At 49.7% G+C, this 26,723-nt stretch overlaps 1 protein-coding gene across 5 annotated transcripts in view; it reads left to right on the top strand.

The window, feature by feature from the left end:
• The window catches only part of CORO2B (coronin 2B), a 151,312-nt gene that overhangs the window by 96,899 nt on the left and 27,690 nt on the right, over window positions 1-26,723 (top strand). For all 5 annotated transcript variants that reach the window (XM_045395651.3, XM_065548116.2, XM_065548115.2 and 2 more), the window contains one exon: window positions 21,514-21,630. In XM_045395651.3, coding sequence (XP_045251586.1) covers window positions 21,514-21,630 — 117 coding nt within the window. The remainder of the gene's footprint in view (window positions 1-21,513; window positions 21,631-26,723) is intronic.

Raw genomic sequence — 26,723 nt, forward strand, 5'->3', positions numbered from 1 at the left:
TTTGGAAGGCTGAGGTGGGAGGATTGCTTGAGCCCAGGAGTTCCAAACCAGTCTGGGCAACCCTGTCTCTACAAATGAAAAAAATAAAAAATTAGCCAGGCATGCCTGAGTCCTGGCTCCTTGAGAGGCTGAGGTAGGAGAATTTCTTGAGCCTGGGCAGTCGAGGCTGCAGTAAACTGTGATCGCACCACTGTACTCTGGCCTGGCACACATAGTGAGACACTGTCTCAATAAAATAAAACTTTCTTAGAAAAGGAAAGTGTCCTGGTCGGGCGCCGTGGCACACGCCTGTAATCCCAGCACTTTAGGAGGCCAAGGTAGGCGAATCACTTGAGGTCAGGAGTTCGAGATCAGCCTGGCCAACATGGTGAAACACTGTTTCTACTAAAAATACAAAAATTAGCCGGGTGTGGCGGCGGACGCCTGTAATCCCAGCTACTCAGGAGGCTGAGGCAGGAGAGTCGCCCGAACGGGGGAGGCAGAGTTTGCAGTGAGCCGAGATCGCACCACTGCACTCCAGCCTGGGCAACAGAGCGAGACTCCGTCAAAAAAAAAAAAAAAAAAAGAAGGAAAGTGTGTCCTGCCAAGACCCACAGCACTGTGGGTGACCAACTAGGAAAGGGACTCCAGCTCCCAAGAGCTGGCAAACAAGAGTGGTTGAATTTTTGTGTGGACCTGGAAGCAGAAGTAGGAGCTTATGGCAAAAGTTAGAAGGAGGCGGATTTTCATCTCATTATGAAGAATTTTCTAAGTGATGGGCACAGTTGTGAGCTGGGGTTGACTGGGAGCGGGAATGAGGCTGAGTGTGTGTCTCCCGTCCTGGTCGGCTCAATTCCCTCCCACACAGCCTAGGAGCTGGGATGTGTCTGAGAGCAGCGCAGCCACCGCCCTCTGCTGGTGGAATGCTGGTAGCACAGCTTTCCTGCTTGGCCACGTCGCAACCCTCTGGCCAGGCGAGGCTTTCCAGAGAGGATGCAACCCTTTGGGGTCTGAGCTCCCTGCTGGGGGCTTCGGGACGGTGGGTAGGAGATATCCTCTGCACAGATGTGCCAAGAAGGCAGGCGAGGCCATCGGAATGCCCGCCAGTGTCTGTAACTCGGGAGTGAAGCCAGCGAATGCCCCAGGTGATTGTGTGCCCTGTGTCATCAGGTGACCCTGCTGCCCTTCCTGTGAGCAAGGTCTCCAGAACTGACAGGTGGGATGGGGCACTGGCCTGGGTGTCTGCAAACCTGGGTGTGGCCTGGCACAGCCATCTCCCACTTACTCACTGGGTGACCTCAAGCAAGTGCCCTCCCCAAACTGGCCTTGCACTGGCGGTGGGGTGGAAGAGTAGGGACCCTGACCGCCAGAGAAAGGCTCGTGGGCAGGGGCTTCTCCGTGGAGCACACGCGAAGAACATCAAAGTCAGCTGTGCTCCATGACCTCACCAGGCAGGGTCTGAATAACAGTTTGCCCTGATCCCAGCTACCTTATTCCCTCCTTATCTCTCCCTCCAGCCTTTCCACCGGTGCCCTCATGCTCTGGTCCCCCAGTCCTGCCTTCAGGAATGTTCTCAAAGCTTATTCAGAATGAGTCAACAGTGACCAGATATATCCCCCACTACGCTCTCTTTAGGGGTATTTTTATTTTATTTTGAGGCAGCAAGGTGGAGCACCAAAGGAATGAATCCCTAGGAGTAGAACGTCAGGTATCAGTCAACTAGAGAGTCAGAGATTCTTGTATAAGGCAAAAAGACTCAGGTAAGAAGGAAGAGGAAATCTTCCCCCTTCCTTTTGTACTTGTCAGACCACAGGCTGGAAGTACAGTATTGTTCTCAGCTCCGTGAGCCACACTTAAATTGGGAAATAGAGCAGAAGGTAATCTGAAGAAGGCAGCCATGATGGCGAAAATCCTTCTAGTCCAGCATGAATTGGAATGTTTGTACCCCGCTTCAGCATGCTCTGGAATTCCCCTTGCGGCAGCTGCCTCCCATTTTGCTGTCAGTCATTCATGAGGATTTCACAGTAACTTTGAGGACAGGAAACAAGCTATGTCAATTCCCTTTCCTCAGTCAGTTCAGCCTCTGCTCAGGCCTCGGTCAGTTCAGCCTCTTCCTCTAGCTCACCTTCCCAGGGAAAGTAAAGCCTCAGAGGGCAGGAATAGCATCTTCTAGGCAGAGGAGGGGTGTCCTGTGTCTGGAAAGAAATGGGGACTCGGGGAGGTAGGAGGTGAAGTTGTAGATTCTAGTTTGAGCTTTGCCACTTAGTTGCTGCATGACCTTGGGCAAGACCATGAACCCTTCTGAGCCTCTGTTGTCTCATCTCTTAAGTTAGGGACATAATAACTCCTCCACAGAGGTAGTAAGACTCAAGATGCTTATAGACCTGTTTTTATAAAACCAAGGTTATGGAGATCATAACAAGTTAGTACATATTTAAAGTGCTTGGAAAACATTAACACACTGTAGGTTCTCTGTAAATGTTAGCTGCAATTCCACCTCCTGGAAGAGAGAATTTATTCACTTAACCAATTTTTACTGAGCACTTTCTCTGTTCCAGGCACTGTGGGAAACACTGGGGACCCAGCAGTGAACAACACAGACAAAAACCCCAGCCTTCATGGGGCCTACACGCTAATGGAGGAGACAGATAATAAAGTGGATTATAGGGTATAATATAGTATAATAATAGAACAGAAATAGAATAGAATATAGAATAGAATAGAATAGAATAGAATAGAATAGAATAATGCTAGAAATTGATTAGGGAAGGGGACAGGGGTGTGGGAAGGTGGAGAGGTGGCTTAATTTAAATAGAGTGGTCAGGGAATCTGATTGGCTCAGTTTGAGTTGTACGCTCATCCTGGCCCAATCAGCTGTGTGTTTGTGTGTGCAAGGGCACAGTGGGGGCAGATAAGGATATCTGATTGGCTCAGCTTTAGTCAGATGCCCATTATGATCCAATCAGTTTAGCGTGTGCTGGCAGTGGCCAACACTTGTGCTAACATGACTGCTGGTGTCCGCATCTATGGGAGAGGGACATAGGAGTCATGATGAGCTGCACAAACCCTCCAAAGGATTCTGAATTGAAGCAGGACTTCTGCCTGCTGGCCCACCTTAGCCTTTAATTTCCAGGGGCCAATCTAGCTTCAAGTCACCTTCCTCAGCTGTCAGGACTGAGGTGCCAGAGGTTGAAGGGTCTGCAAGGATAACCACCACTGACTAAACCTGTCAAATGCCGGACACCTCCACACACTGTCCCTGTTCCCCTGTGACATGGGGCTGTTATTCTCAGAAAGCTGCAGAGGCGGGACTTGAACTAGAGTCCATGAGACTCCCAAGCTGGAGTGCAGGTCTCAGCCGTGGTTCCCAAGTCCTGCTGCCGCCTCTGTGCTAGCGTGTGCACACCGCAGCCACCTGAGGGGAGTGTTTAAAATGCTTGTTCCCAGAGGCCCTGACCTGACTCGGGAGGTCTAGCGGTGGCCCAAGATCTGTATTTTTTGTTTCTTCTGGATTTTTTTTTTTTTAAGACAGAGTCGTGCTCTGTCACGCAGGGTGGAGTGCAGTGGCGCCATCGCGACTCACTGCAGTCTCAACTTCCTGGGTCAATTGGCCCTCCCACGTCAGCCTCCCCAAGTCGCTGGGACCAGAGGTGTGCACCACCATGCCTGGCTAATTTGTTTTCTTTTTTTGTAGAGACAGGTTTCACTGTGCTGCCCAGGCTAGTCTTGAACTCCTGTGTTCAAGTGATCCTCCCACTTCAGCCTCCCAAAATGCTGGGATTACAGGCATGAACCACGGTGCCCAGTGCAAGACCTGTTTTTAGCAGCACTTTTGGGACTGTGCTCCCCACCAGGCCTGGAGCCCCGGAGGCACACCCTCCCTCTCCTCCAAGCCATCTGTCAGTGCTCCCCCTTCCTCCCCAAAGCTTGCTCCTCTACCCTTCCTGTAAAGTTCCCAATTGAACCCCCGCCCCCATCACTATATTTGCAGGGTGCACTGCTGGTCATTCCCACTGGGCCTTGGCAGAGACTACAAATAAGAAAATTCCAGAACCTCAAAGGTCACCCTGCACAAAGCCCCATTGTACGGATGATACAAATGAGGCCCAGACAGGGATAGGGCTGGCTAAAGGCCACACCGCAGAGGGTGGAGCTGAGACCCTCCCGCTGTCATGCAATGGCTAAGTACAAGGGCCCCTCTCTGCCACAGAGAGAGCATTGCTTTCTGGGAAAGGCCAGGTGGCAGCGGGGGGATACTGAGGCTGGGCTCCAGGGGTTTTCAGGGATTTGCTTGGAGAGGCAAAGGTTATTTGGGAGCGGACCTTCACAACCTCCATGGGCAGGAAGAAAGCAGCTGTCCTAGTCACAGGCCTTGGTGACTTCGTGTTGGGATATTGTCCACCCTGGCTCAGCCCCTGTCCATTCTGCAGATAAAACAACCCTACCAGGTTGGAGGGTTTCTCACACACTGCCCAGCCCCATTCTGTGCGTCTCCGGCCTCCCCACTCCTGGTATGTCTGTTCCTGCCTTCACCATCTCCTTCACCACAGCTGGGTGGCCAAGTCCCCTCTACTGTGTCAAGAACAGGTCCTGATCCCCTGGTTCAGCCAGCCACAGGCTCTCCGCAGCCATGGAAAAACATGAACATTAGCTGGCTTGAGAGTTTCCTGTCCTTTCCTGAAAATCCCCTGCCTCTCGGAGGCCTGGTGAGGCCCAGCCCCCTGGCCCAGGAGACTGCCCTGCCCCTCCATGATTAACAGGAGCCCTCCTTTCCCTTGCAAGGTCTGTTGCTTCCCGACAAAGGCCTAATGTGCACTTGACTTTCCCCCCAGGTGACTTGTACAGCACCCGTGCCACTGGCCGCTGGCTCTTCCTGCAACCCTGGCAGAGTTAGGACCTTTCCCACTGAGTCTGGGAGGACGGCAGACCCAGGTCCTGTTGTGAGAGAAGGAGTCAGCAGAACAGCCTAGGGCTCCATAGTAAGAGCAGGGGGAGGAGAAGGAGGAATTCCACAATTTCTGTGTCAATGGGAGCCCTTTCTCCCCTCTCTCACACTGAGCCCCCAGAAGGGCGCCCCAGGGCCGTTGGGCAATAACAGAGAAAAGACAGCAGGTGGTGGTTCATGCCTGTAATCCCAACACTTTGGGAGGCCGAGGCGGGCAGATCACCTGAGGTCAGGAGTTCAAGACCAGCCTGGCCAACATGGTGAAACCCCATCTCTACTAAAAATACAAAAATTAGCCGGGTGTGGTGGTGCGTGCCTGTTATCCCAGCTACTTAGGTGGCTGAGGCAGGAGAATCATTTGAACCCAGGAGACAGAGGTTACAGTGAGCTGAGATTGGGCCACTACTCCAGCCTGGGAGAAAGGCGAGACTCCATTTCAAAAAAAAGAAAAAGAAAGAAAAAAAAAAGAAAAAAGAAAGCAGCTGAGTGTGTCCAGGGATCACAGCCAGCACCAGGCTCAGAAGAGCTGCCCACGCCGTGTCCCCTGGGAGCCCAAAAACACAGGCACGACACACCTAAACCCCAGCCTTCATTGCTGGTCCTCCAGTGCTCAGGTAGGGAAGAATTAGAGTAGAAAATATAGCCCTAGGTTACTGGAAAGATAGTGGATCTGGCTAGAGGCCAGGGGACCACTGTACCTAGGGTGTGTTCACCTCCCTTCCTCCTCCAGCAGCCCAATTCTGCTTGACAGCAGGACCCAGTCCCTGCCCTGGCCCTCTGAGCTGGTCAGGCGGAGTGAGGGCCTTCCCAGAAATATCACCTGCTTCTCACTTGTGGATGAGTTCAGTAGATATTTCCTGAGACTCTTACTATGGGCCTGGCACTATGCTGGGTGTTGGGATACAGGAGTGACTAAAACAGACAGAATGTGGTGGAAGTGACATCCAAGGGAACCATCCCATCTTATTCATCTCTAGGTGGCCAGCTCCAGGCCCAGGGAGGGTCCTTGTCTGTGTTTGGTGAGCTGGGTGGAGATTCAACGTATAACCCCAGACTGGCAGGGCTGGAAGGGCCCTGATGGTTCAGGTCCACTGTGCAGACACTTTCTGAGCGCATGCACCAGGGAGGCTGGCCATGCTAGGCCAAAGGGTCTGTACAAAGATGGGTTAGACACATGCCCCACCCACAGAAAGCTCACCCTTGGTGAGGGTGACAGCCATGGCAGCCACTAAGCACAGTACAAAGGAGGGTCTGGTCCCAGGGGCTGTGCAGAGCACGGAGGCAGAGGGAGGAAGCTAACCTGCATTTTGCAGATGATAATAATAACTACCATTTATTGAGTGCTTCTGCGGGGCCAGGCACTGTGCCCAGTGAGTTTGTATTTATTGGTTCATGAGGACACTGAAGCCCTGGGAGGAAGGAACTTGCTCGGTCAGTCCTTAGCGTGGGCTGAGCCAAACTAGACCCTGACTTCTAGGGGTTCGGAGTGCAATATGTTCCTTCTCTCACTACCCCATGCCCTAAGGATCAGCCAGTCTCCACAGATACAGCAGAGAGAAAGCTTGGGATGGGGAGGGTCATCTCAGCATTGGGCTGTTCACTTACAATGTGAAGGACATTTTCAAGGTCATAGATATCCCAGGGTCATTGCCTCGGAGGTGGTGCATCTCCTTCTCTGGCCCCTTACATGTCCCTCATGGAGCAAGGCTGAAGGTCTGAGCCAGAGGTCCCCTGCCCAGCCCACAGATTCCATGGATTCCATGGGGACAGTGTTGGCCCAGGGCGGAGTCTCTATGGTGTCTGGGCAGGGAAGATGGTAGGCACTGGGTTCCTGCAAAGTGTGCATGCTCTTGATGGATGGCAGTTCTCTCAGTGGCTACCCCTAAGAGGCAAGGCAGAGTGGCCCAGCCTGGGAGCGAGTGGATGGTGCCATGTGACCCACTCCCACTTCAATGACAACAGCATCTTTGCAGCTGGCAGCATGTGGCTGGGGGAATCATTTGATCCTGAATATAGACCAGCATTGTGTTTGAGACCAGAGGGTGTAAGAAGCATGTCTGTACCTCTGAGGTTTCGTTCGTGTCTCACACTCTGCTGGAAACCCTCCACGATTATCTCATTTAAGATGATAGTGCGGATAATCTCTTGGGAAGGCAACAAACATCCATGAAATAAAGCAAACAATACAAGACAGTGCTAAATGGAGAAGCAGGACAGTGTCATGGTGAGGCCCAGAGCACCACAGAAGGCTCTGCACCATGCAAATGGTACCCCCTTGGGTTGTACAGTGCACAGTTCATGCAACTGTAGAAGGGATCCTGATTAGGTCCACCGTTTATGGCATCATTAATTCAACAAAATTTGATGAGAGCTTACCGTGGGTCCAGCACGATTCCAGATACTGGAGTTATAGCAGAGAACAAGACAGAGCGCCACCCTGCATGGAGCTTACATTCTAATTTGAAGGTCAGACAGACTAAGGGCTGAGTCCTGGCTTTGCCGCTGTGTTAGTTAATCTCACTGAGCTTCAGTTTCCTCATCTGCAAAATGGACACAATGACCTGTACTTCGTAAGGTTATTGTGCTGAAAAATGGAAATAACACTTGGCTTCAGGTCTGACACATGGGAAGCCCTTTAATGATAGCCAGCACGATCACAAATGCTGTGGGAAGAAGGGCTTAGAAAAACTGAGGGAAAAGGGGCCGGAAGCAGTGACTCACGCCTGTAGCACCAACACTTTGGGAGGCTGAGTTAGGCAGATCCCCTGAGGTCAAGAGTTCTAGACCAGCCTGACCAACATGGTGAAACCCTGTCTCTACAAAAATGCAAAAATTAGCTTGGCATGATGGCAGGTGCCAGTAATCCCAGCTACTCGGGAAGCTGAGGCAGAAGAATCGCTTGAACCCAGAAGGAGGAGGTTGCAGTGAGCCAAGATCGTGCCATTGCACCCCAGCCTGAATGACAGAGCAAGACTCCATCTCAAAAAAAAATAATAATAAAATAATAATAATAATAATAATGAAAAGAAAAGTTGAGGGAAAAGGAAGACCACAAGATGCGAAGTGCACTAAGTCGTCTCAGTGGGAGCAGGAGTTGGGGCATCTCTCGAGGGGTGCAGAAGCCCAGAGGAGCAGGCCTTTCTAAGGACTGTGTCACAAGGAAGGCAGGGAGGGGGCCAGTGAGGGGCACCCTGATTGGGGACCGTATTTTCCCAAACCAAGGGTCAGGACACACATGATCTGGCAGAGAAGATCTGTGTTTCCTTAGAGAAGAAGTCTGGGAAAAGGTGTGGTCATCCAAATATTGGGATTGGGGCAGATATCACTGTTTTCATGGGACCTGAGACATCACGTTTAAAATTGGGTCTGTCACACTTGAGAAGTGTGACCCCCATAGGGTTGAGCAAACCGAAGAATAAGGTTAGAGGGCAGGTGGGGGTGGGAACAGGGTGTGCGTGCCCCTCAAGGGCCAGGCAGGTAAGTTGGATCTGATAAGACGGAGAAAGGGGAGCTGACTCAGTCAGGATTCCTGCTGCACACTGGCTGAGTGGCCCAAATCTCTGTCTCTCTAGGTCTCAGTTTCTGTCTCTGAAAAGTGGAGACATTGTTGAGGAGCAGAGATAACACAGATGTGGTTATCTGTTGCTAGCAACAGAAATCACTGCCAACCCCAGTCCTTTTATGCAGGGAGGGTTTAGGGGCTTCATAGATTTAAAGGGCTAGGGCTGCAGCAGTGAAGAGCCAGACTTGGAACCAGATCAGCACCAAGACAGCTCCCGAGGGCCCAGTCCCAGCCCACCCTGGGTAGGAGTATGATTGGCCAAACCCAGTCCCATGACCTGTCCCTGGACAGCAGAGGACCCTGGGTAGGAGGAGCCCCTGCTTCAGCTTTCGTGGTGGGGCACTGCATCCCACCAGGACAGCCCACAGTGGGAGAGTCCTCCGAAGCAGGAAGGGGGCTTGGATGCCCAATTGCCAAAAACTCCTACAGATAGTTACGTATGCCGTGGAAGATTCTGGAGGAGTTGCACAAGGAAAGTAATAGTTATAGAAGGCTGATCTTGCTCTGGGGTTCGAGAAGAGACCAGCACCGTGGAGACCAATTAGAAGACTGGAGTGCCTCAGGAAGGCTACGGGCAGGGTGCACCTGGAGAGGAAGGAGCAGATGTAGAGGCATTTGTGGGGATTAACTCATCAGAGGCCTCCGGGAATCCTCTCTGAATACGGAGAGGTACAGGGAGTCTCAGAGGCTTAGCAAGGGGCTCAGGATGTTTACAGCTGTCAGGGCTCTAAGAGATCACATGGCCCCAGATTGACATTCTCTGATGGACTGGTCGGGACTCCCTAGATGCTGTGCTAAGGACTGCTGGGCTCAGGCAGGACTCAGTGAGCGATTGGCAATGCCTGTTATAGTTACAGAAACTCCAGGAGGGGCAAGAATACCACGTTTATTATCCCTGTCCCCCCAAAATGTCTCACTTTTCGCAGGGAGAGACTGAGACCTAGAGAGATAGAGATTCAGGCCACTCAGCCAGTGCGCAGGAGAGCTGAGATGAAAACCCAGGTCCCCTGAATCCCAGGCTGCTGCCCTTCTGCTGTAGCAGTGCTTTAGTAATGCTCCCCAAATCCCAGGTGGGCTGGGCAAAAAAAGCACAACTCGAAACAAGTTTCCTTTCACGCTATAGGAGAGGTGTGGGGAGTTGGGGTGTTACAGGAAGGGCACCTGGCGGGAGAATCCTCTTCCCTCCCCGTTCCTTGGGCCCGATGGCAAACGGAAGGAGGGGTTTTTATACTTTTGGCAGCAGCCCCCGCACACAGGAGAAGTTCTCGTGGGTCCTCTATGGAGAGGGCCCCTGGCATGGCAGAACCCAGACCTCTGGGCCAAAAAGCGGAGGGCAGACTTAGGAACCTGCTCCTGACCTTGACGGAGCTCCACCTGCCCAGGATCCTCCATGCCTATATGTCTCTCTAGGCCACCCCCAGTCGGGGTAGCTTCCTCTGGGGAGGGGGTCCTGATGTTCAGGAAGGCCTCTGGTGAGGAGCCTGAAGGACGAAGGCCTGTTTGGGGCCCAGTCATGGGAAGATACTGAAGACCCCAGAGCTGACTCCCTTGTTGGTCCAGACCCCGTACCCCGAGCACTCCCACCTGCTTGGAGAACACGGCTCTGTGGCGGGGGAGGAGAAAGCTAGTGATGGCAGCCTCGAGATGGTGCAAGCACTGTCCTTTTCTTTTGATTTTCTGCCTAAACCAGAAATGTGCTTTTCCCACAATTTGCATGGATGCTGTCATGTAACTTTTTTTTGCCGCTTCTCACATTTCCAACAGTTATAGTATTTGTGTACCACACCCTCCCCCCACTGTAGGATATTGAGACATCACGGTGGGACTGGATGTTGGGAGCCTCACCTTCCCTCTGCGGTCTCCCTGCCAGTCACATTTAAGGCCTCGAATGCTGGGAAGCAGGGATTTCACCATCTCAGGACACACCTGCCTCACCTCTCTCCCTGCAGAGCATGTTCTGCCTCTCAACAAGAGAGTGCGGCCTTTGTCAAGACCACTGTCATCATGGTGCTCACAGCCTGGTGGCAGGGTTGAACCAGGAACCAAAGGTCCTTCAGTGTGGAAGGAGCATTGGAGGCGGAGGTGTATAACCATGTGCATGGCATGGGCAGTGGACTGAGGGAGAGTGTTAAGGCAGGACCATGCTGGGATGACAACAGCTCTGATGCCTGGATAAGGGGTTTGGCTTTTAAGGTCTAGGTAGTAGGGAGCCATTGAAGATTTTGGAGCAGGGGAAGTTATTTCATCAGAGTTGCATCCTAGGAAAATTAGGCAACAGTGTGTAAGGTGGATTGGAGAGAGAACTGAACAGAGCAGACATTACAGGGAAGGAGATAAACCAGTGGGCCCACTTCAGAAATCCTGCCAGCTCTAGAGTGAATAAAGCCCTTGACTCAAAATAGATGGCCTAGAAGTCTGTCTGAGAGTCTAAAAACCCCAGGAGATTACACTTTTGGGCCAAGCAGCTTTCTCTAAAAGGCTTCCGTCGATATGTACATAGATGACCCGCAAGGAGAAATGGACTAACCCAATGTCTCCCAGTCCTCCTTGGAAGGCTTTTGTTTACTTGATTAATTGGCCAAAGCAAGCAGGGTCCTGAAATAGGGGACACGAGACAAGTACGTCTGGATTGGGATGGAGGGAGAGAAAGAACACAGCCAGAGGCCAGGGCAGAAAGGACCACAGCAGAGGAGCTTGTGTGGCGCACTTGTGTGTGTGTGTGTGTGTGTGTTGCACGTGCAAGCATATACATGTGTATGTTGGGGACAGTCACTGGAAAATAGGGAACACCCTGTGGTGGAGCAGGCAGCACTTTGGATGAAGGACATCCATGTTTAGGAGCATGAGACCCCCCCCCGCCCCACAGTGGTACCCAGAGCTCGGAGCCTGCATAAACTCGTTCTGGTTCTGTCCCTGCCAAGTGGTGTGACCAGGGGCAAGTGTCCTCATTTAGTTGGTTTCTCTGGGTAACGCTAATTAAGATAATGTCTGTGCAAGTGTTGGGGGTTGTGCAAATGTGAGTTGGGGGCAAACCCTCCTTCAGGCCCAGGAGCCTGGAACACGGGGAGTCTGATCCCTGCCCGGGACTTTGGGGAGAAGGACTACAATACCTATTTATAATGACTCTCTCTTTTAATATTAACTCCCAGTCATAGAAGAGAGACCCAAGAAGATTGTAAGCAACCTAATCAGATGGTCTGGGATGCATGGGACAGCATGCAGTGAGGGAAAGTGATGATAGGGTGGCCCATGAGAAAACATCTTTCATACTGAGGCTTGGGATTCCGGCAGTAAATCACCCATCCGCTGGGTTCAGCATTAGCCACTGCCCTGGGTTCTCCTTTACATGCTCATCACCTAATGTGACTTCTGTCTTCCTATTTGCTTTACCTGTGGTTTCTACAAATGAGCCTGTATTAAATGTGCATGATAATGTTCTTAATTTTGTTTGGGGAGACAGTCTCACTTTGCTGCCCAGGCTGGAGTGCAGATGTGCGGTCTCGGCTCACTTCAACCTCCGTCTCCTGGGTTCGAGCAATTCTCATGCCTCAGGCTCCCAAGTAGCTGGGATTACAGGCACGTGTCACCACATCCAGCTAATTTTTGTATTTTTAGTAGAGCTAGGATTTTGCCATGTTGCCCAGGCTTGTCTCACACTCCTGAGGTCAGGTGATCCTCCCGCCTTGTCCTCCCAAAGTGCTGGGATTACAGGCGTGAGCCACCACGCCAGGCCGATAATGTTTTTAATTGCTCACCCTCCCCAACAGGAGACAAGACTAACCTTCAGCTGCTAACTCTTAGAATGCACAAGTGTTTCAGGTGCTCCAGGAGGCAGGAGGCCCAGGCCCCAGCAGGCTACGGAGCCTCTAGGGTAGTGGTTCCCAGTCTTTGCTGCTCATTGAAATCAGTCAGGGAAACATGCTAAAAATACCAGTGCCTGGCTCCTGCCTCTCAGATATTGGGATTAAATTGATACTTAATTGTTTTATTAATTAATCACTTTATTTTATTGATAATTTAACTGATAATTAAGTTGATATTGCTCATTGGGTATTGGGATTATTTAAACTCCCAGGTGATGCTAAAATGTAGCCCAGTTTGGCAAGCTCTAGGCGGAGGAGAGACTGGGTGAGAAAAAGAGTAGGAAGGGAGGGTCTCCAAGAACAAATCTAAGGGGCTTCACGACTGAGCTGCCACCGACCCGTTGTGGGAACCACACTAGAAATGTTGAGCTTCTACTTCTGATTTTTTCTATTTTTTTTTTTTTTTTTTGAGACGGAGTTTCACTTCTGCTGCCCAGGCTGGAGTGCAATGGCACAACCTCGGCTCACCGCAACCTCCGCCTCCCAGGTTCAAGCAATTCTCCTGCCTCAGCCTCCTGAGTAGCTGGGATTACAGGCATGCGCCACCACACCCAGCTAATTTTGTATTTTAGTAGAGACGGGGTTTCTCCATGTTGGCCAGGCTGGTCTCAAACTCTCGACCTCAGGTGATCTGCCCGCCTCAGCCTCCCAAAGTGCTGGGATTACAGGAGTGAGCCACCGCGCCCAGCCTCCTGCACTGATTTCTAACGACTTTCCTCCCTGGTTTACTTGGTGTCTCATCTACATCCTGAAACAGAAGCCAGCATAGCAGAGATGCCTTAGAGGCAGACAGCCAAGTGCAGGTGATAGCTCCTCACTTCCCAGCTGAGTCACCTTGGGCAAGTCACCTCCAAGAGCTCAGTGTCTCATCCATAAAATGAACTGTTACCAGAGGGTTATAAGGATTTAATAAAACCTTATAGGGTTGTTACAAGGATTAAATTTTAAAATGTCTATAAATTGCTTAACATGGCCAGGTGTAGTGGCTTATGCCTGTAATCCCAGCAATTTGGGAGGTCGAGGCAGGTGGATCACCTAAGATCAGGAGTTCGAGACCAGCCTGACCAGCATGGTGAAACCCCGTATCTACTGAAAAAAATTAGCTGGGCACTGTGGCACATGCCTGTAATCCCAGCTACTTGGGAGGCTGAGGCAGGAGAATCGCTTGAACCCAAGAGGTGGAGGTTGCCGTGAGCCGAGATCGCACCATTGCACTCCAGCCTGGGCAACAAGAGCGAAACTCCGTCTCAAAAAAAAAAAAATGAAAAAATTGCTTAACACAAGGCCTGGTACTTTGCAATCACTCATCAAATAGTCTTTGATTATCACTATTGTCTTCTTCATGGTAGTTCTGGCATTGCCATCCCACATCTTTTTCATGTGGACTCAATGTGAATTCCTGTGTTCTGTGCTGGTACATCAGAAGCATGGCACTCTGTGGTTGCAGGTATGTCTTGCTTCATAAAGTAAAAAGGGGAACCATGACAAAGTAGTAAGGGTATCAGACCAGGGTCTGGGAATCTGGGAAGCCCAGAGAAGCCTGGGGTTATGTTCAAGGTCACTGGGTCAGTGAGTGCCGGAACTGGGTGTGGAAATCCTGCCTCCTGCTCAGTCTGTTGTTTCTGCCTTGCTAAGCTGATTCTCTAGGTAAGAAAACATTTTGCTTCCATGTACAAAATTCAGCTCTGCAGTGATGGGAGAATCTAGGAAGCTGAAGCTGCAATGCAGGTTGGTTTGAAACTGTCTCATCCCCAGTCAGTTCATTGGGTTCAAAAAAATCCTGGACAGGGGCTGAGAGCACCCACCACTCCCCTGGACAGCCTGCTGGGTGAGCTACACCCACGGACTCACCGTGCCGCCAGCCTTTCCAAGGGAGGGCCCAGCCATGGCTGCCTGAGTGCATGCCACACACACACACACTGAAATGCACTTTCAATTAATTATATAATTTTATTTAATTTCAAAGATGTGTTTTCCCTGGTCTTATTCTGTTTTATGTTGCTGTAACAGAAACCACAGACTTGGCAATTTACAATACACAGAAATGTATTCGGCTTACGGTTCTGGAAGCTGGGAAGTCAAAGAGCATGATGCAGGTATCTGGCAAGGGCCTTCCTGCTGTGACATCCCATGGCAGAAGGTAGAAGGGCAAGAGAGATAGAGCAAGAGAAGACCAAACTCACTTTTATAACAAACCCACTCACAATAACTAACCCACTCCCAAGATAAAGACATTAATCCATGCGTGAGGGCTGTGCCTAATCTGACCTAATCATCTCTTATAACCACTTCCCAACACTGTAGCATTGGAGACTAAGTTTCCAACACGTGAACTTTGAGGAACATATTCAAGCCATAGCACCCTCCAAACCATCCATGTGGTAACAAGGGTGTAGAGAAACCTGTATGAACAAATACATTTATGTTGCACAAAAGCTTTCGAAACATGTAAATCTGGTAGGCACCAGTCTGCATATTATTCTTTAAGACCTGTTTGCTTGAAACCAGAGAGGAGTATTTTTCAATCAAGGCTATGGGAGGTGTGTTTTTTGTAATAATATCTGTTTTTTAATAACAATTTTATATGTTTGTTAGAATTGGAAGCTGCTAGTAATATCCAACTATTTACATGTTGTCACTATTAGCATTTTGATGTATTTTCTTGTAGATTGGTTTTTTTAAAAATAGATAGGGATCCTTTTATATATACAGGTTGAGCATCCTAAATCCAAAAACCCAAAATCCAAAATGCTCCAAAATCTGAAACATATTGATCACTGACATGATGCTCAAAGTAAATGCTCTTAGATTTTGGATTTTCGGATCTGGGATGCTCAACCAGTAAGTAAAATGCAAATATTTCAAAATCTGAAAAAAACAATCAAAATCTGAAACACTTCTGGTCCCAGCACTTTGGATATGGGATACTCAACCTGTATAGAGCTTGATTCTGTTTTACTAAGTGTAGATCTTTAGCAATGCTCATGCCACTAAATATTCTTTGAATATATGATTTTAAATGACCTCAGAATATTCAATTATATGGGTGTACTGTAATTTATTTTGACAATGTCCCCATTGTTGTCCCTATGATAAATAACATGGTGGTGACTGTTTTAGTGTGCTTCTCTGTTGATTTCCCTGGGGTATATTCCCAAAGCAGAATTATTGGTCAAAGGTCATGAACCTTTTAAAAGTGTTGGAGAGGTTCCGTCAAGTGGATCTCCGGAGAAGTTGCCCTACTTGACACTCCCACTCATCCTGGAGCAGGGCATCCATGCCCCTCTCCTGGGGCTGGTGATCAGGTTATATCTAAAAGACACCCTATCTGCCAATAACTCTGTCTGTTGGCATTGGCACTCAGGGTATATTTGAGATAAAATCTGATCCCCAGCCCTGGGCTCTTCCTTGGGAAGACTCAGAGTGCACAACAGCTGCCATTCAACATTTGACATGGAAGGGCTGTCCCAGCAAAGAAGGGCTGGACTTGTTCTGTGAGCCCTCCAGGATAACACCCACAAAAACAGGGTGAAGATCTCCCTAAGGGTTATAAATTCCAAATAATAGGTCTCTTCCTCCACACCCAACCCCAGGCAGCAAGGTCTTTGCCCCAGCTCTGTTGGGACTGAAATTCTCTGAGGTTGGAGGACCAGATGGCAGGTTAGAGCCCTGGACTTCTGAGAGCCCTACCCCTGGGATAATTCTGTGAGCCGACCATCTATACAGTCATTGTACAGTCATGAAACATTGAAAAATCTTGACTCCAGAGAAGCTCACTAAATCTCTGTTTTCTTAGTTGTACAATGGGCTTGTGATGAGGATTAAATTTGATTATATTTGTAAATCAATACAAATGTGTTTATATTAATATGCTATGATATTATCAATAGGCATGTGTTAGTGTTGGTGTTAGTGTATTAGTATGAAGCATGAGAAAACAGTATTGTGTAGCAGTTAGGAACCAGGCTTTAGCAACAGAACCAAGTTTGGTCTCTGGTCACACTCCCTATACAGAAACAGTAACTTGTACAACAGAGGCATGTGTGGAGCTTGGGGAGAAAATTGCTCACATTTTAAAAATTTACAATCAGCTTCCTTTACAACATTTGGCAGAGGCATTTTGTTTTTTCTTTAATTTTTATGTTTGTTAAAGTAATAAATGTGCAGAGGTCAGAAGGTCTGATAATACTCTATAGCCTGTAGCACTGCAAAGTGATGTGCTGGGGTTGGCTTGTGCTGGCTCATGAGAGCCTATTGGTAAAATTTTTAGGAATTTAGGAGTTTTGCAAGCTGGTTGTTAAACAGAGCCATTATTATAAATTACATTGAATAAACTTACAATTAAGTTATAGTAAAAGCAGAAGTACTAAATATTAAAAATGTATTACTTCCCAATTATTTCACTATTATCTGTGTTCTTGAGGTTATCTGTGCCTATTACATTTGCATAGTGGAAATATTCTATAATAGTGTGCTGAGAGCCTCTTCTATCTCCGTATTTGGTGACATTAGCCTGAAATCAGTGATTGTGGGAATATTTACACCACTAAAATTGGCAAACGCTATGAATCAGGGCCTTTTTAAATCTGGAAACCCAGTTGTTAAGCATCCACAACCCACTACTGCCTAGAGCCACAACCCCTGTCCTGTCTTGTGACACCGCTGCATTTCCTACTCTGGTTTTAGCTGTTTCTTTATGCACTTACCCCATATTTCTTAATTACATGCTTTTACCACTGCGTCTTGATTTTCAAATATTAGACATGGCCTATTGGCTCCCTATTATGGAAAATGAGGCTCTAGCTTTTTTCCAGCTCTGTCTCTCTTCTTACTACACACACATACACACTTTCCTTGCCTCTGTCTTCCAAGTACAGCATAGCACAATTCTTGCTTAAGATATAAATATTTGGCCAGGCACGGTGGCTCAAGCCTATAATCCCAGCACTTTGGGAGGCCTAGACGGGCGGATCATGAGGTCAGGAGATCGAGACCATCTTGGCTAACACGGTGAAACCCCGTCTCTACTAAAAAGTACAAAAAACTAGCCAGGCGAGGTGGCAGCGCCTGTAGTCCCAGCTACTGGGGAGGCTGAGGCAGGAGAATGGCATAAACCTGGGAGGCGGAGCTTGCAGTGAGCTGAGATCCGGCCACTGCACTCCAGCCTGGGAGATAGAGCGAGACTCCGTCTCAAAAAAAAAAAAAAAAGATATAAATATCTTATTTTTTACATTATTACAATCATGTAAATATTGTACATAAAGCATTAAGCACTGTGATCACGTTAGTTTTCTTTTTTTTTTTTTTTTGAGACGGAGTCTCACTCAGTTATCCAGGCTGGAAGAGACTGGCATGATCATGACTTATTGTAGCCTAGGCCTCCTGGGCTCAAGTGATCTTCCCACCTCAGCCTCCCAAGTAGCTGGGACTATAAGTGTGTGCCACTACGCCCAGCTAACTTTTTTGCTGTATTTTTTGTAGAGGTGAAATTTTGCCATGTTTCCCAGGCTGGTCTCGAACTCCTGGGCTTAAACGATCCACCTGCCTCAGCCTCCCAAAGTGCTGGGATTACAGGTGTGAGCCACTGTGCCCAGCCTACGTTAGCTTTCTCAGACAGCATTTTTTCTTGGAGGTAATAATTGCATTTTTAAATTTGCTTGATGTCTCTATAGAAAAGTGGTTTTCAAACTTTTTTTTTAAGCAATGGAGCTCATCAGTCTCTAGAAAGATTTGTCTCCTTCCTGAGTGCAGGACTGTGGCCACTCCCCCTTCTAAATAGGCTCCTCTATGTTCAGAATAGGTTCCGGTGATGTTGCCTAACCTGCCCCTCCTGTGTATCACCCGTGGGCTGCTGGCTAGAAGCTCCTGTTATCTGATGGCCACCTATTGACTGGTTTGGTGCCTCTCAGATTTGCCTGGGCTGGGCTGGCTGCCAAACACTTAATGCAGACAGCCTTGCTCAGGGAGCACTCCAATGCAGCTTTTGAGATCAGACGGAAGGAATGACTCTGGCAGAGAGTAAGTGAGCTGTGGAAGCAGATGATACAGGGCCTATCCACCCATGAAAAGTCTGAGCTGCAGGAGGGGAGCTGGCCAACAGTGACCAGTAGGGTTCAAGAACACTCGCTTTTGAGAATCACACCTGTGTGGAAATCCCAGCTGTGCTTTCAGCTGCTTGACCTTGGGCAAGTAGCTTAACCTCTCTGGGCCTTAATTTCCTCATATCTAATTAACAGGGTTGTTTCCAGAGTTAAAGATAATGTGTGTAACCCTAATAAATCTCAGAGTCACATGTGACCCAGCCACTGCTTAGAGTCTCATTTTTAAAAAATCATCTTCAGCTGAGAGCAATGGCTCACGGCTTTGGAAGGCCAAAGCAGGTGGATCACCTGAGGTCAGGAGTTCAAGACCAGCCTGGCCAATACACGGAAACCCCATCTCTACTAAAAATATAAAAATTAGCTGGGCGTGATGGTTGATGCCTGTAGTCCCAGCTACTCAGGAGGCTGAGACAGGAGAATCGCTTAAACCCAGGAGGTGGAGGTTTCAGTGAGCCAAGATCACGCCACTGCACTCCAGCCTAGGCGACAGAATGAGACTCTGTCTCAAAAAGTAAATAAGTAAATAAAAGTTAATGTTAAAATTTTAAAACTTTCTTTTTTATTTTATTTTTTTTTGAGACAGAGTCTCACTCTGTCACCCAGGCTGGAGCTCAGTGGTGCGATCTCAGCTCCCTGCAATCCTCGCCTCCCCGGTTCAAGCGATTCTTGCGGCTCAGCCTCCCGAGTAGCTGGGATTACAGGTGCCCACCGCCACGCCTGGCTAATTTTTGTATTTTTAGTAGAGACTGAATTTCTCCATGTTGGCCAGGCTGGTCTCAAACTCCTGACCTCAGGTGATCCACCTGCCTCAGCCTCTCAAAGTACTGGGATTACAGGAATGAGCCACCGTGCCTGGCCTAAAAAATTATATTCTAACAGCCCAAAAGTAATTTAAAATATATGCCAAACCTGATTACATCTTTCATAGAATATTGAAAGAGTATTCAATATTCATAGAATATTCAGTATTCATAGAATATTGATATCATAACTGATATCAACACTCTCCAAATCCTTTTTCTCTATCCTCTAATTTTCCACAACATACAACATCAGTGAAGTTCTCCTGGGTCCAGCCTCTGAGGCTTTTTTCCCCTCTCTTTCTCTGCCTCATTCTGCATCTTCCTTACCACTGCCATTTTCTCCAGTCCTGTTTTTTCCTCTACCCATCCTGCCATGGCTCTGTTGCAAAAGATCAAACGATCTGGAAATGAGCCAATAGAGATGCAGGCAGGAAGTGGTGGGGAAGAGGTCATGGCAGGACACACACTCTGAAATAACTCTTCTTCATCTCACTGGGAAGTGCTAGGCATGTGCAGTAGCAAGGACTTGGCAGAAATTGGTTCTCTTCCTCCTTCTTATTCTGATGAGGAATCTGAAGGAGAGAGCCGTATGACCTCCTAGACCTCCCTCTTTTCTGACCACCTACCCACTGTTAGCAGATGGACAGTAACTGGAGAAACCTCCTTGCTTCCTCTCCTTCAAACTCCCCAAAAAAGTAGCAATGAAAAAGACCTGAGAGATGGAAGCATAGCTTCTGCCTATTCCCCCTCCCTTCTCTGCCACCTTTGTAGCCGCTAAACATGGAACAGCTCTTCCACACCCATCCACACCGCTTGTTCCATCCTTTTGTGGACTCACTCCCCCCAGGAAGTCATGGACTGAGCACCTACTGGGTACCAGGCCTGTAAGGGGCTGGAGATTCAGAGACGAGGATGACACAGACTCTGTCCTCAGTTGCTCACAGGCAAACAGAACCAAACTGCAAATCAGATCTGGTTGTGGTTTTGTTTGCTTGTTTTGAGACAGAGTCTCGCTGTGTCACCCAGGCTGGAGTGCAGTGGCACAATCTCGGCTCACTGCAACCTTCGCCTCCTGGGTTCAAGCGATTCTCCTGTCTCAGCCTCCTGAGTAGCTGGGATTACAGGCGTGTGTCACCAGGTCTGGCTAATTTTTGTATTTTTAGTAGAGATGGGGTTTCTCCATGTTGGCCAGGCTGGGCCCAAACTCCTGACCTCAGGTATTCTGCCCGCCTTGGCCTCCCAAAGTGCTGGGATTACAGGCGTGAGCCACCGCACTGGGCTTGGTTGTGTTATGGAGGGAAGCACAGAATGCTGTGAGAGCACAGAGGAAGAGATCTTCACCCACTAAGGTATCAGGGAGGACTTTCTGGAGGAGGTGTCATCTAAGCTGTACAATAATAAGTGCTGTCATATATTGAGCATTTACTGATACTCTCTTCACTAAGTGCTTTGCTGTGCATATTGGCTCACATAATCTTCACAACAATGCTAAAAAGTAGACATCACTATTCTCATTTTAGAGAGAGGAAACTGAGGCTCAGAGAAGTTCATTAACTTTCTAAGGCCACAACTTTCACTGCTAAAAGGTAGCAGAACTGTGATTCAAACACAGGCCTGTGTGACTCTGAAGCCTATGCTTTCAACCACAGGGTACTGTATACCGGGGTTGAAGATGTACACTGCACAAGGATGCTCGTTCATATCGTGGAGATATGAACAGTGTATAGGCGGACCCAGAGATTCAGGCCTCTCCGCTGACTCCCGGAGCAGCAGGAAAGAGCCTCCTCCTGATCCAAACCTGACTCTGCCCTGGGGGAAGCAGGGAGTGTGGGCCCCAGGGAGAGTAGGTGCACCCCAGCGTCTGGGTGTGCGTGAACGGGGCAGAACGTGGGCCTGTGTGTGTGCCATCAGGGCTACTGCCCGTCAGGCTTTGGTCATTCCAGCTTAACTTTAAACACTTTTACTTCGTGCAGGGGCACCTTTTTCTCATTTGCAGAGGTGTGTATGAACGAGCAGCAGCCTGCCCCACCACGGCTGTGCGGCCTCCCTGCACCGTTCAGTATTGGGGAGGACACAGCCACAGAGCAATGTGGCCCAGCCTGACTTGGCCCATCAGGGCCCAAAGACAAAAATAAAACACAGGTGATTCCTCCAGGACATTCCAGTCCAGTTGAGAGGCCCAGAAAAAAGGCACTCCATTCAAGGCCACCCCAGGGCCATCAAACTAATCTCCTTCTCTCTCTCTCTTTCTCCTCTGCAGACAGGCAGGATTGAGCCCAACTACCCCAAGGTCTGCGGCCACCAGGGCAATGTGCTGGATATCAAATGGAACCCGTTCATCGACAACATCATTGCCTCATGCTCGGAGGACACGTCGGTGAGCGGAGGGGTGCTCCTGGAGGAGGGGGGGCTCAGGCCCTTCCCTGCTTCCTCGGGAGGCCTCTCTTCCTCCCCTCCCCTCCTCCTTCGCCCTTTGCCCTTCTTTTCCTCCTCTTTGTCATCCTTCCAGCAAGCCCTACGATGGGGATGGGATGGGAGCTAGGAAAGAACCAAGGGAAAAAATCTGTGCTGGATTCCACAGATCTGTGTTTTCAGTGTGATTGAGCTTGGAGGTGTTGCTTTTGTAGGTGAGAATTAGAATTTAAAAATTAAGGGTGTGATTCAGCATTCGTCTATGCTCTCTAAAGAAGGGCAAGGGAAAGAATATGAACAAGGAGGGAGGGAGAAAAGGAAGGAACCGGATGGGCGTGAGGAAAGGAGCGCCTGTTCTTTGCAGCCTGGGCAGGGTAAATGTACTCTCTGGTTTGTCCTCTCTGAGTCATGGTTTCTAGGAAAAGAAGACTTAGCTGAGAGAAGAGTCCTGACTTTTCCAAGGACCCACACTGGTGACCCAAAATTTGAATGTGTCTCAGCATTCAATGAGAAGAGAGAAGAAACAGGAGAAGGGAGATAAGTAAGAGAGATCAGGGAGGAAACAAAGAGAACAGGGAGAGAAGAGATAGGAGAAATGGAGATGGGAGGGAAAGGGGGAAAGAGATAATTTAGAGAGGAGGATAAGGAATCCAGGGAAAGTGGCCTGGGCACAGTGGGTTCATGCCTGTAATCCCAATGCTTTGGGAGGCCAAGGCAGGAGGCTCACTTGAGGCTAGGAGTTTGAGACAGCCTGGGCAACATAGTGAGACCCCCATCTCTACAAAAAAATTGAATTAAAAAAAAAAAAAAAACTAGCTGAGTGTGGTGGTGCACACCTGTAGCCCCAGCTGCTAGGAAGGCTGAGGTGGGAGAATCACTTGAGCCTGGAAGGTCAAGGCCGCAGTGAGCTGCGATTGCACCACTGCACTCCAACTTGGGTGACAGAATGAGACTCTGTCTCAAAAAAAAAAAAAGAGTTCGAGCGTGGTGGCACATGCCTATAATCCCAGCACTCTGGGAGGCTGAGGCAGGTGGATCATTTGAGGTCAGAAGTTCAAGACCAGCTTGGCCAACATGGTGAAACCCCATCTCTACTAAAAATACAAAAATTAGCCAGGCGTGTTGGCCTACCCCTGTAATCCCAGCTACTCGGAAGGCTGAGGCAGGAGAATCACTTGAACCTGGAAGGCGCAGGTTGCAGTGAGCTGAGATCGCACCACTGCACTCCATGCATTCCAGCCTGGGCGACAGAGCAAGACTGCCTCAAAAACAAAAAAAAAAAAAAAAAGAAAGAGAAAGAGAATCCAGGGAAAGTAAAATTTGAAACTGCGTTCTGCCCACTCCTTCCTCAGACTCTACCAACTTTCACCAGTGGAGGTAGGGTCAGAGGTGCTGGCAGTGGCCTTCCAGAGGGAGGGTCCCATACTGTGTTCCACACTGCCCCTGAGCAGCATCCGTACACCAGCTGGGAAGAAAGAGGAGATTTCAGAGCCTCAGCTGAGCTGGTGAGGAGGGCCCTGGTGTTCCCAGATGAAGGAGGATCAGCCTAAGCCCCTGATGTTCCCAGGCAAAGGAAGATCCCAGCCTTTTAGTTAGGCCACAAGCATCCACCTGATGCTCACTGGCAGAGCCTGGGTACCAGTCAGATTTTCAGGAATGTTGGAATGGAAAGGAACTTCAGAGTTCATGTCTCCCTGTCTTCCCAGACTGGACTGTGAGCTCTTGGGAGCAGAGACCATAACCTATTTGGTTCTGCACCCCATGCATCCAGCACAGGGCCTGGTACCTAATAAATGCTTAGTAGGTGTTGGGTAGGATCGATGGATGCATGGATGGATGGATGGATGGATGGATGGATGGATGGATGGATGATTGGATGGCTAGATGGATGGATGGATTGTTGGATGGATGGATGGTTGGATGGATTGTTGGATGGCTAGATGGATGGATGGATTGTTGGATGGATGGATGGATGGATGGATGGATTGTTGGATGGATTGTTGGATGGATGGATGGATGGATGGATGGATGGATGGATGGATGGATGGATGGATTGTTGGATGGATGGATGGATGGATGGATGGATGGATGGATGGATGGATGGATGGATAGATAGATGGATGGGTTGATGGATGGATGGATGGATGGATGGATGGATGGATGGATGGATGGATTATTGGATGGATGACTACATTGATGGATAGAGAGATGAACGAGTAGATGGATGATGGATAGACGAATGAATGAAATAATGGGTAAGTAAGTAGACGACTGTATGACAAGTGGGTAGGTGGATGAATGAAAGATAAACAAATGAACGAGTAAATTAATATAGTCCATCTAATCAGCTATCCAAAGAAAGAGAGATTCACAGTAAATAGCCTCCATCAGTTCACACGCTGGGGGTGAGGTCAGCTGACACAGTACCTAGTACATGGGAGAGTGGTAAGGAGGTAACTGGAAGAGTGGAGTGTGCTTGACCAGCCCAGGGTCCATCACAGAGGGCTCCTGAGAGTGGCAGCAGTGAAGGCAGGGCCCTTGAGAGCAGAGAGAGCAAGAGCCTGTTATGAAGATGGTCCATCAGTCTTCAGCAGCCCCAAAACCAAATTAGGGACTGTGGTCAGGGGTCAGGACATAGGCAGGCCAGGGCTGCAGAAGGAAGGGCACAGACGCTGGAGCTGGGGGACACAGAGAGATCACCGGTTGCTTCCTGGGCTGGGAAGGAGGCAGATGAGCTGGTGGAGGCTGGAGAGCCCAATGGCCAGCACAAGAGACCTGGGCTCAGTGGGAGAGACGGCAGGTGGAGGTGCTGCCCATCCTTCTCTAATGGGTTCAGGGAGCCCAAGAAGGAATGCGGTGACCACAGCTGGCTCCGTCCCTGCCTGCTGAGGTGCTGGGAGAGTGGCGGGAAGGACTGACCCCAGCTGGTGTTACCAGCCAGCAGGTAGTAGATGCCCCTAGAACTCAAGACTGCTCCTCTACCTACTCTGGGCTGGGCCTTTCACATACATTTAGCTCTTAGAGCCACTCTGTGAGACAGACATTGCCACCCCCAAACTGAGGATTGGTAGGTAGGTCACAAGCCAGGAAGTAGAGGAGCAGGGATTTTACCTGGCCCACTCGCTGCAGAGCCCATGCTCTGCCAAGCTTCCTCGCCACAGACAGCCAATGCCATCTCCCAGCGGCTCCTATCTTACCCAGAGACCCAGCTAGGATAAGAGATGAGCAGTGCCCGTCTTGATGTAGGGGGGACAAAGTAGACCAGCGCTCCTGGAATCACTGGCCACCCAGGTTCCTCCTCAGGTCTCAATTTCTCCTGCCTGGCTCAGTGTGAGAAGGATCTGCCCAGTCCTAGCTTGGCATCTTATTTAACCTGATATGTGCCTCATGCTCCAGGACCCCAGCTTGTAAACAAGACATCCATGGTTTGTGTCCAAGAAAAACCTAAGGCTGCTTCCCTGGCCACATGAGCCAAGAGACTCTCTTCAGTTTTGCACACACTGACTGAGAGAGCACGGTATGCCTCACACCCTGGCTGCTGGGGTCCAAAGAGCTCAACCATGGGATCTGGTAGACCTGGGCTGGAATCTCAGCTTCACCATTTACCATCTGGGTGGCCAAGGGAGTGTTACTTGGCCTCTCTGAGCCTCGGCTTTGCTCATCTCTGAAACAGTAAGATACCTCCCTGTGGCTATTGTGATGAGGATGAAGGTTAACCTGTGCCCCGTAGTATGCCTGTCCCTTCGTTGATGCCTGCTCATCTCACTCCTGCTCTGGAAACACCCCTAGCAGAGAGGCAGAGGGGCAGAGGGGCAGGGCCCACCCCACCCACCAAAAGGTGGTGCAGAATGAGGTCATTGCATCCAACAAGGTCAAACAAACGGCCATGCACACAGAGAAGAGAGAAGGATTAGTTTTGACCAAGATGCAGAGAGGAGAAGAGGTAGTTAGCTGGACTTTGGAGACGCAGGACGTTGACAGACAGAAAAAGGGTTAGAGAAGGAGTCCCAGGAAGAGACCCAGTATATCCAGTGTGCTTGGCCTGGAGAGAATGCATATACAGTGCATTTAGAAAAGAGAGAGTCTTGTGTGGCTGGAGCCCTGGCGTGGTGGTCAGTGAGAGGAGCGGGCAAGAAGGGAGGCTGCGAAGGGCAATTGGGCCCAAGGAGAGAAGGCTTAGGATGCAGGGTGAGCAGCCCAACTTTGCAGCGAGACCTGTGCTTCTCAAGCCATCTGAGCATCAGTGGACCCTACCGAGTGTGGTGCATGGGAGACACTACACGCTCCACGGAACCAGGGAAGGGGACCTGTGTGGATGGAGGGGGTCACAGACAGCTTTATGAAGGACATGGGGCCTGAGCTAGCTGGATACTGGTGAATCAGTGGAGAGAGGGGAATAGCGGAGGGGTGTGGCTGGAGGAGTGAAGGGAGGGGACATGGGCTCAGAGCACAGGAAGGGAGGGGCTGGCCTGGGCTGCTGATCCAGAGACAAGGAGATTAAGTCTCTGGATCAGAGAGGAACTAAGCTCTCGCTCCGGCTGCCAGGCCAGCTGCCCCAGAAGTACATTCCTGAACCCCATCTTACCCGAGTGTCCACCCCTCCCCACCTCGGGGCTAGGGATCTTGGCATTGGAACCAACAGGTCCCTGAGGCTAGATCCCAGCCTCTCCTGGAGGAGGCACTCTGAGACCCTGAGGGAGGTGCCTTGCCCAAGGTCACACAGAAAGCCTGTGTCCTAGGAAGGTCCCCTGACTCCCAGTCTGCACTCTCAGCCCCTCACCGGTGGCCCTGGTTCTACAAAGGAGGAAACTGAGGCTCAGGGCCATGGTGGACTGGGCTGACAGTTCAGATTCATCCACACTCAACATTTACATCACAGCATCTGCTCTCCTCAGGGCCCAACCTGGGTGCTGGGGGAAAGCACACGAGAGGCATCCCCACTGCAGCCTGGGAGGGGGTGGGGCGTAAAGGAAATGGAGTTTGCAGCTTCCAGGGGGTGGACAGGAGGTCAGCACTGCTGCCAGGGCCCTTCCCACGGCCTCCCTACCTCCATCAAAG

The sequence above is a fragment of the Macaca fascicularis genome, chromosome 7 (genome assembly GCF_037993035.2).
Source record: "Macaca fascicularis isolate 582-1 chromosome 7, T2T-MFA8v1.1".
Lineage (NCBI taxonomy): Eukaryota > Metazoa > Chordata > Mammalia > Primates > Cercopithecidae > Macaca > Macaca fascicularis.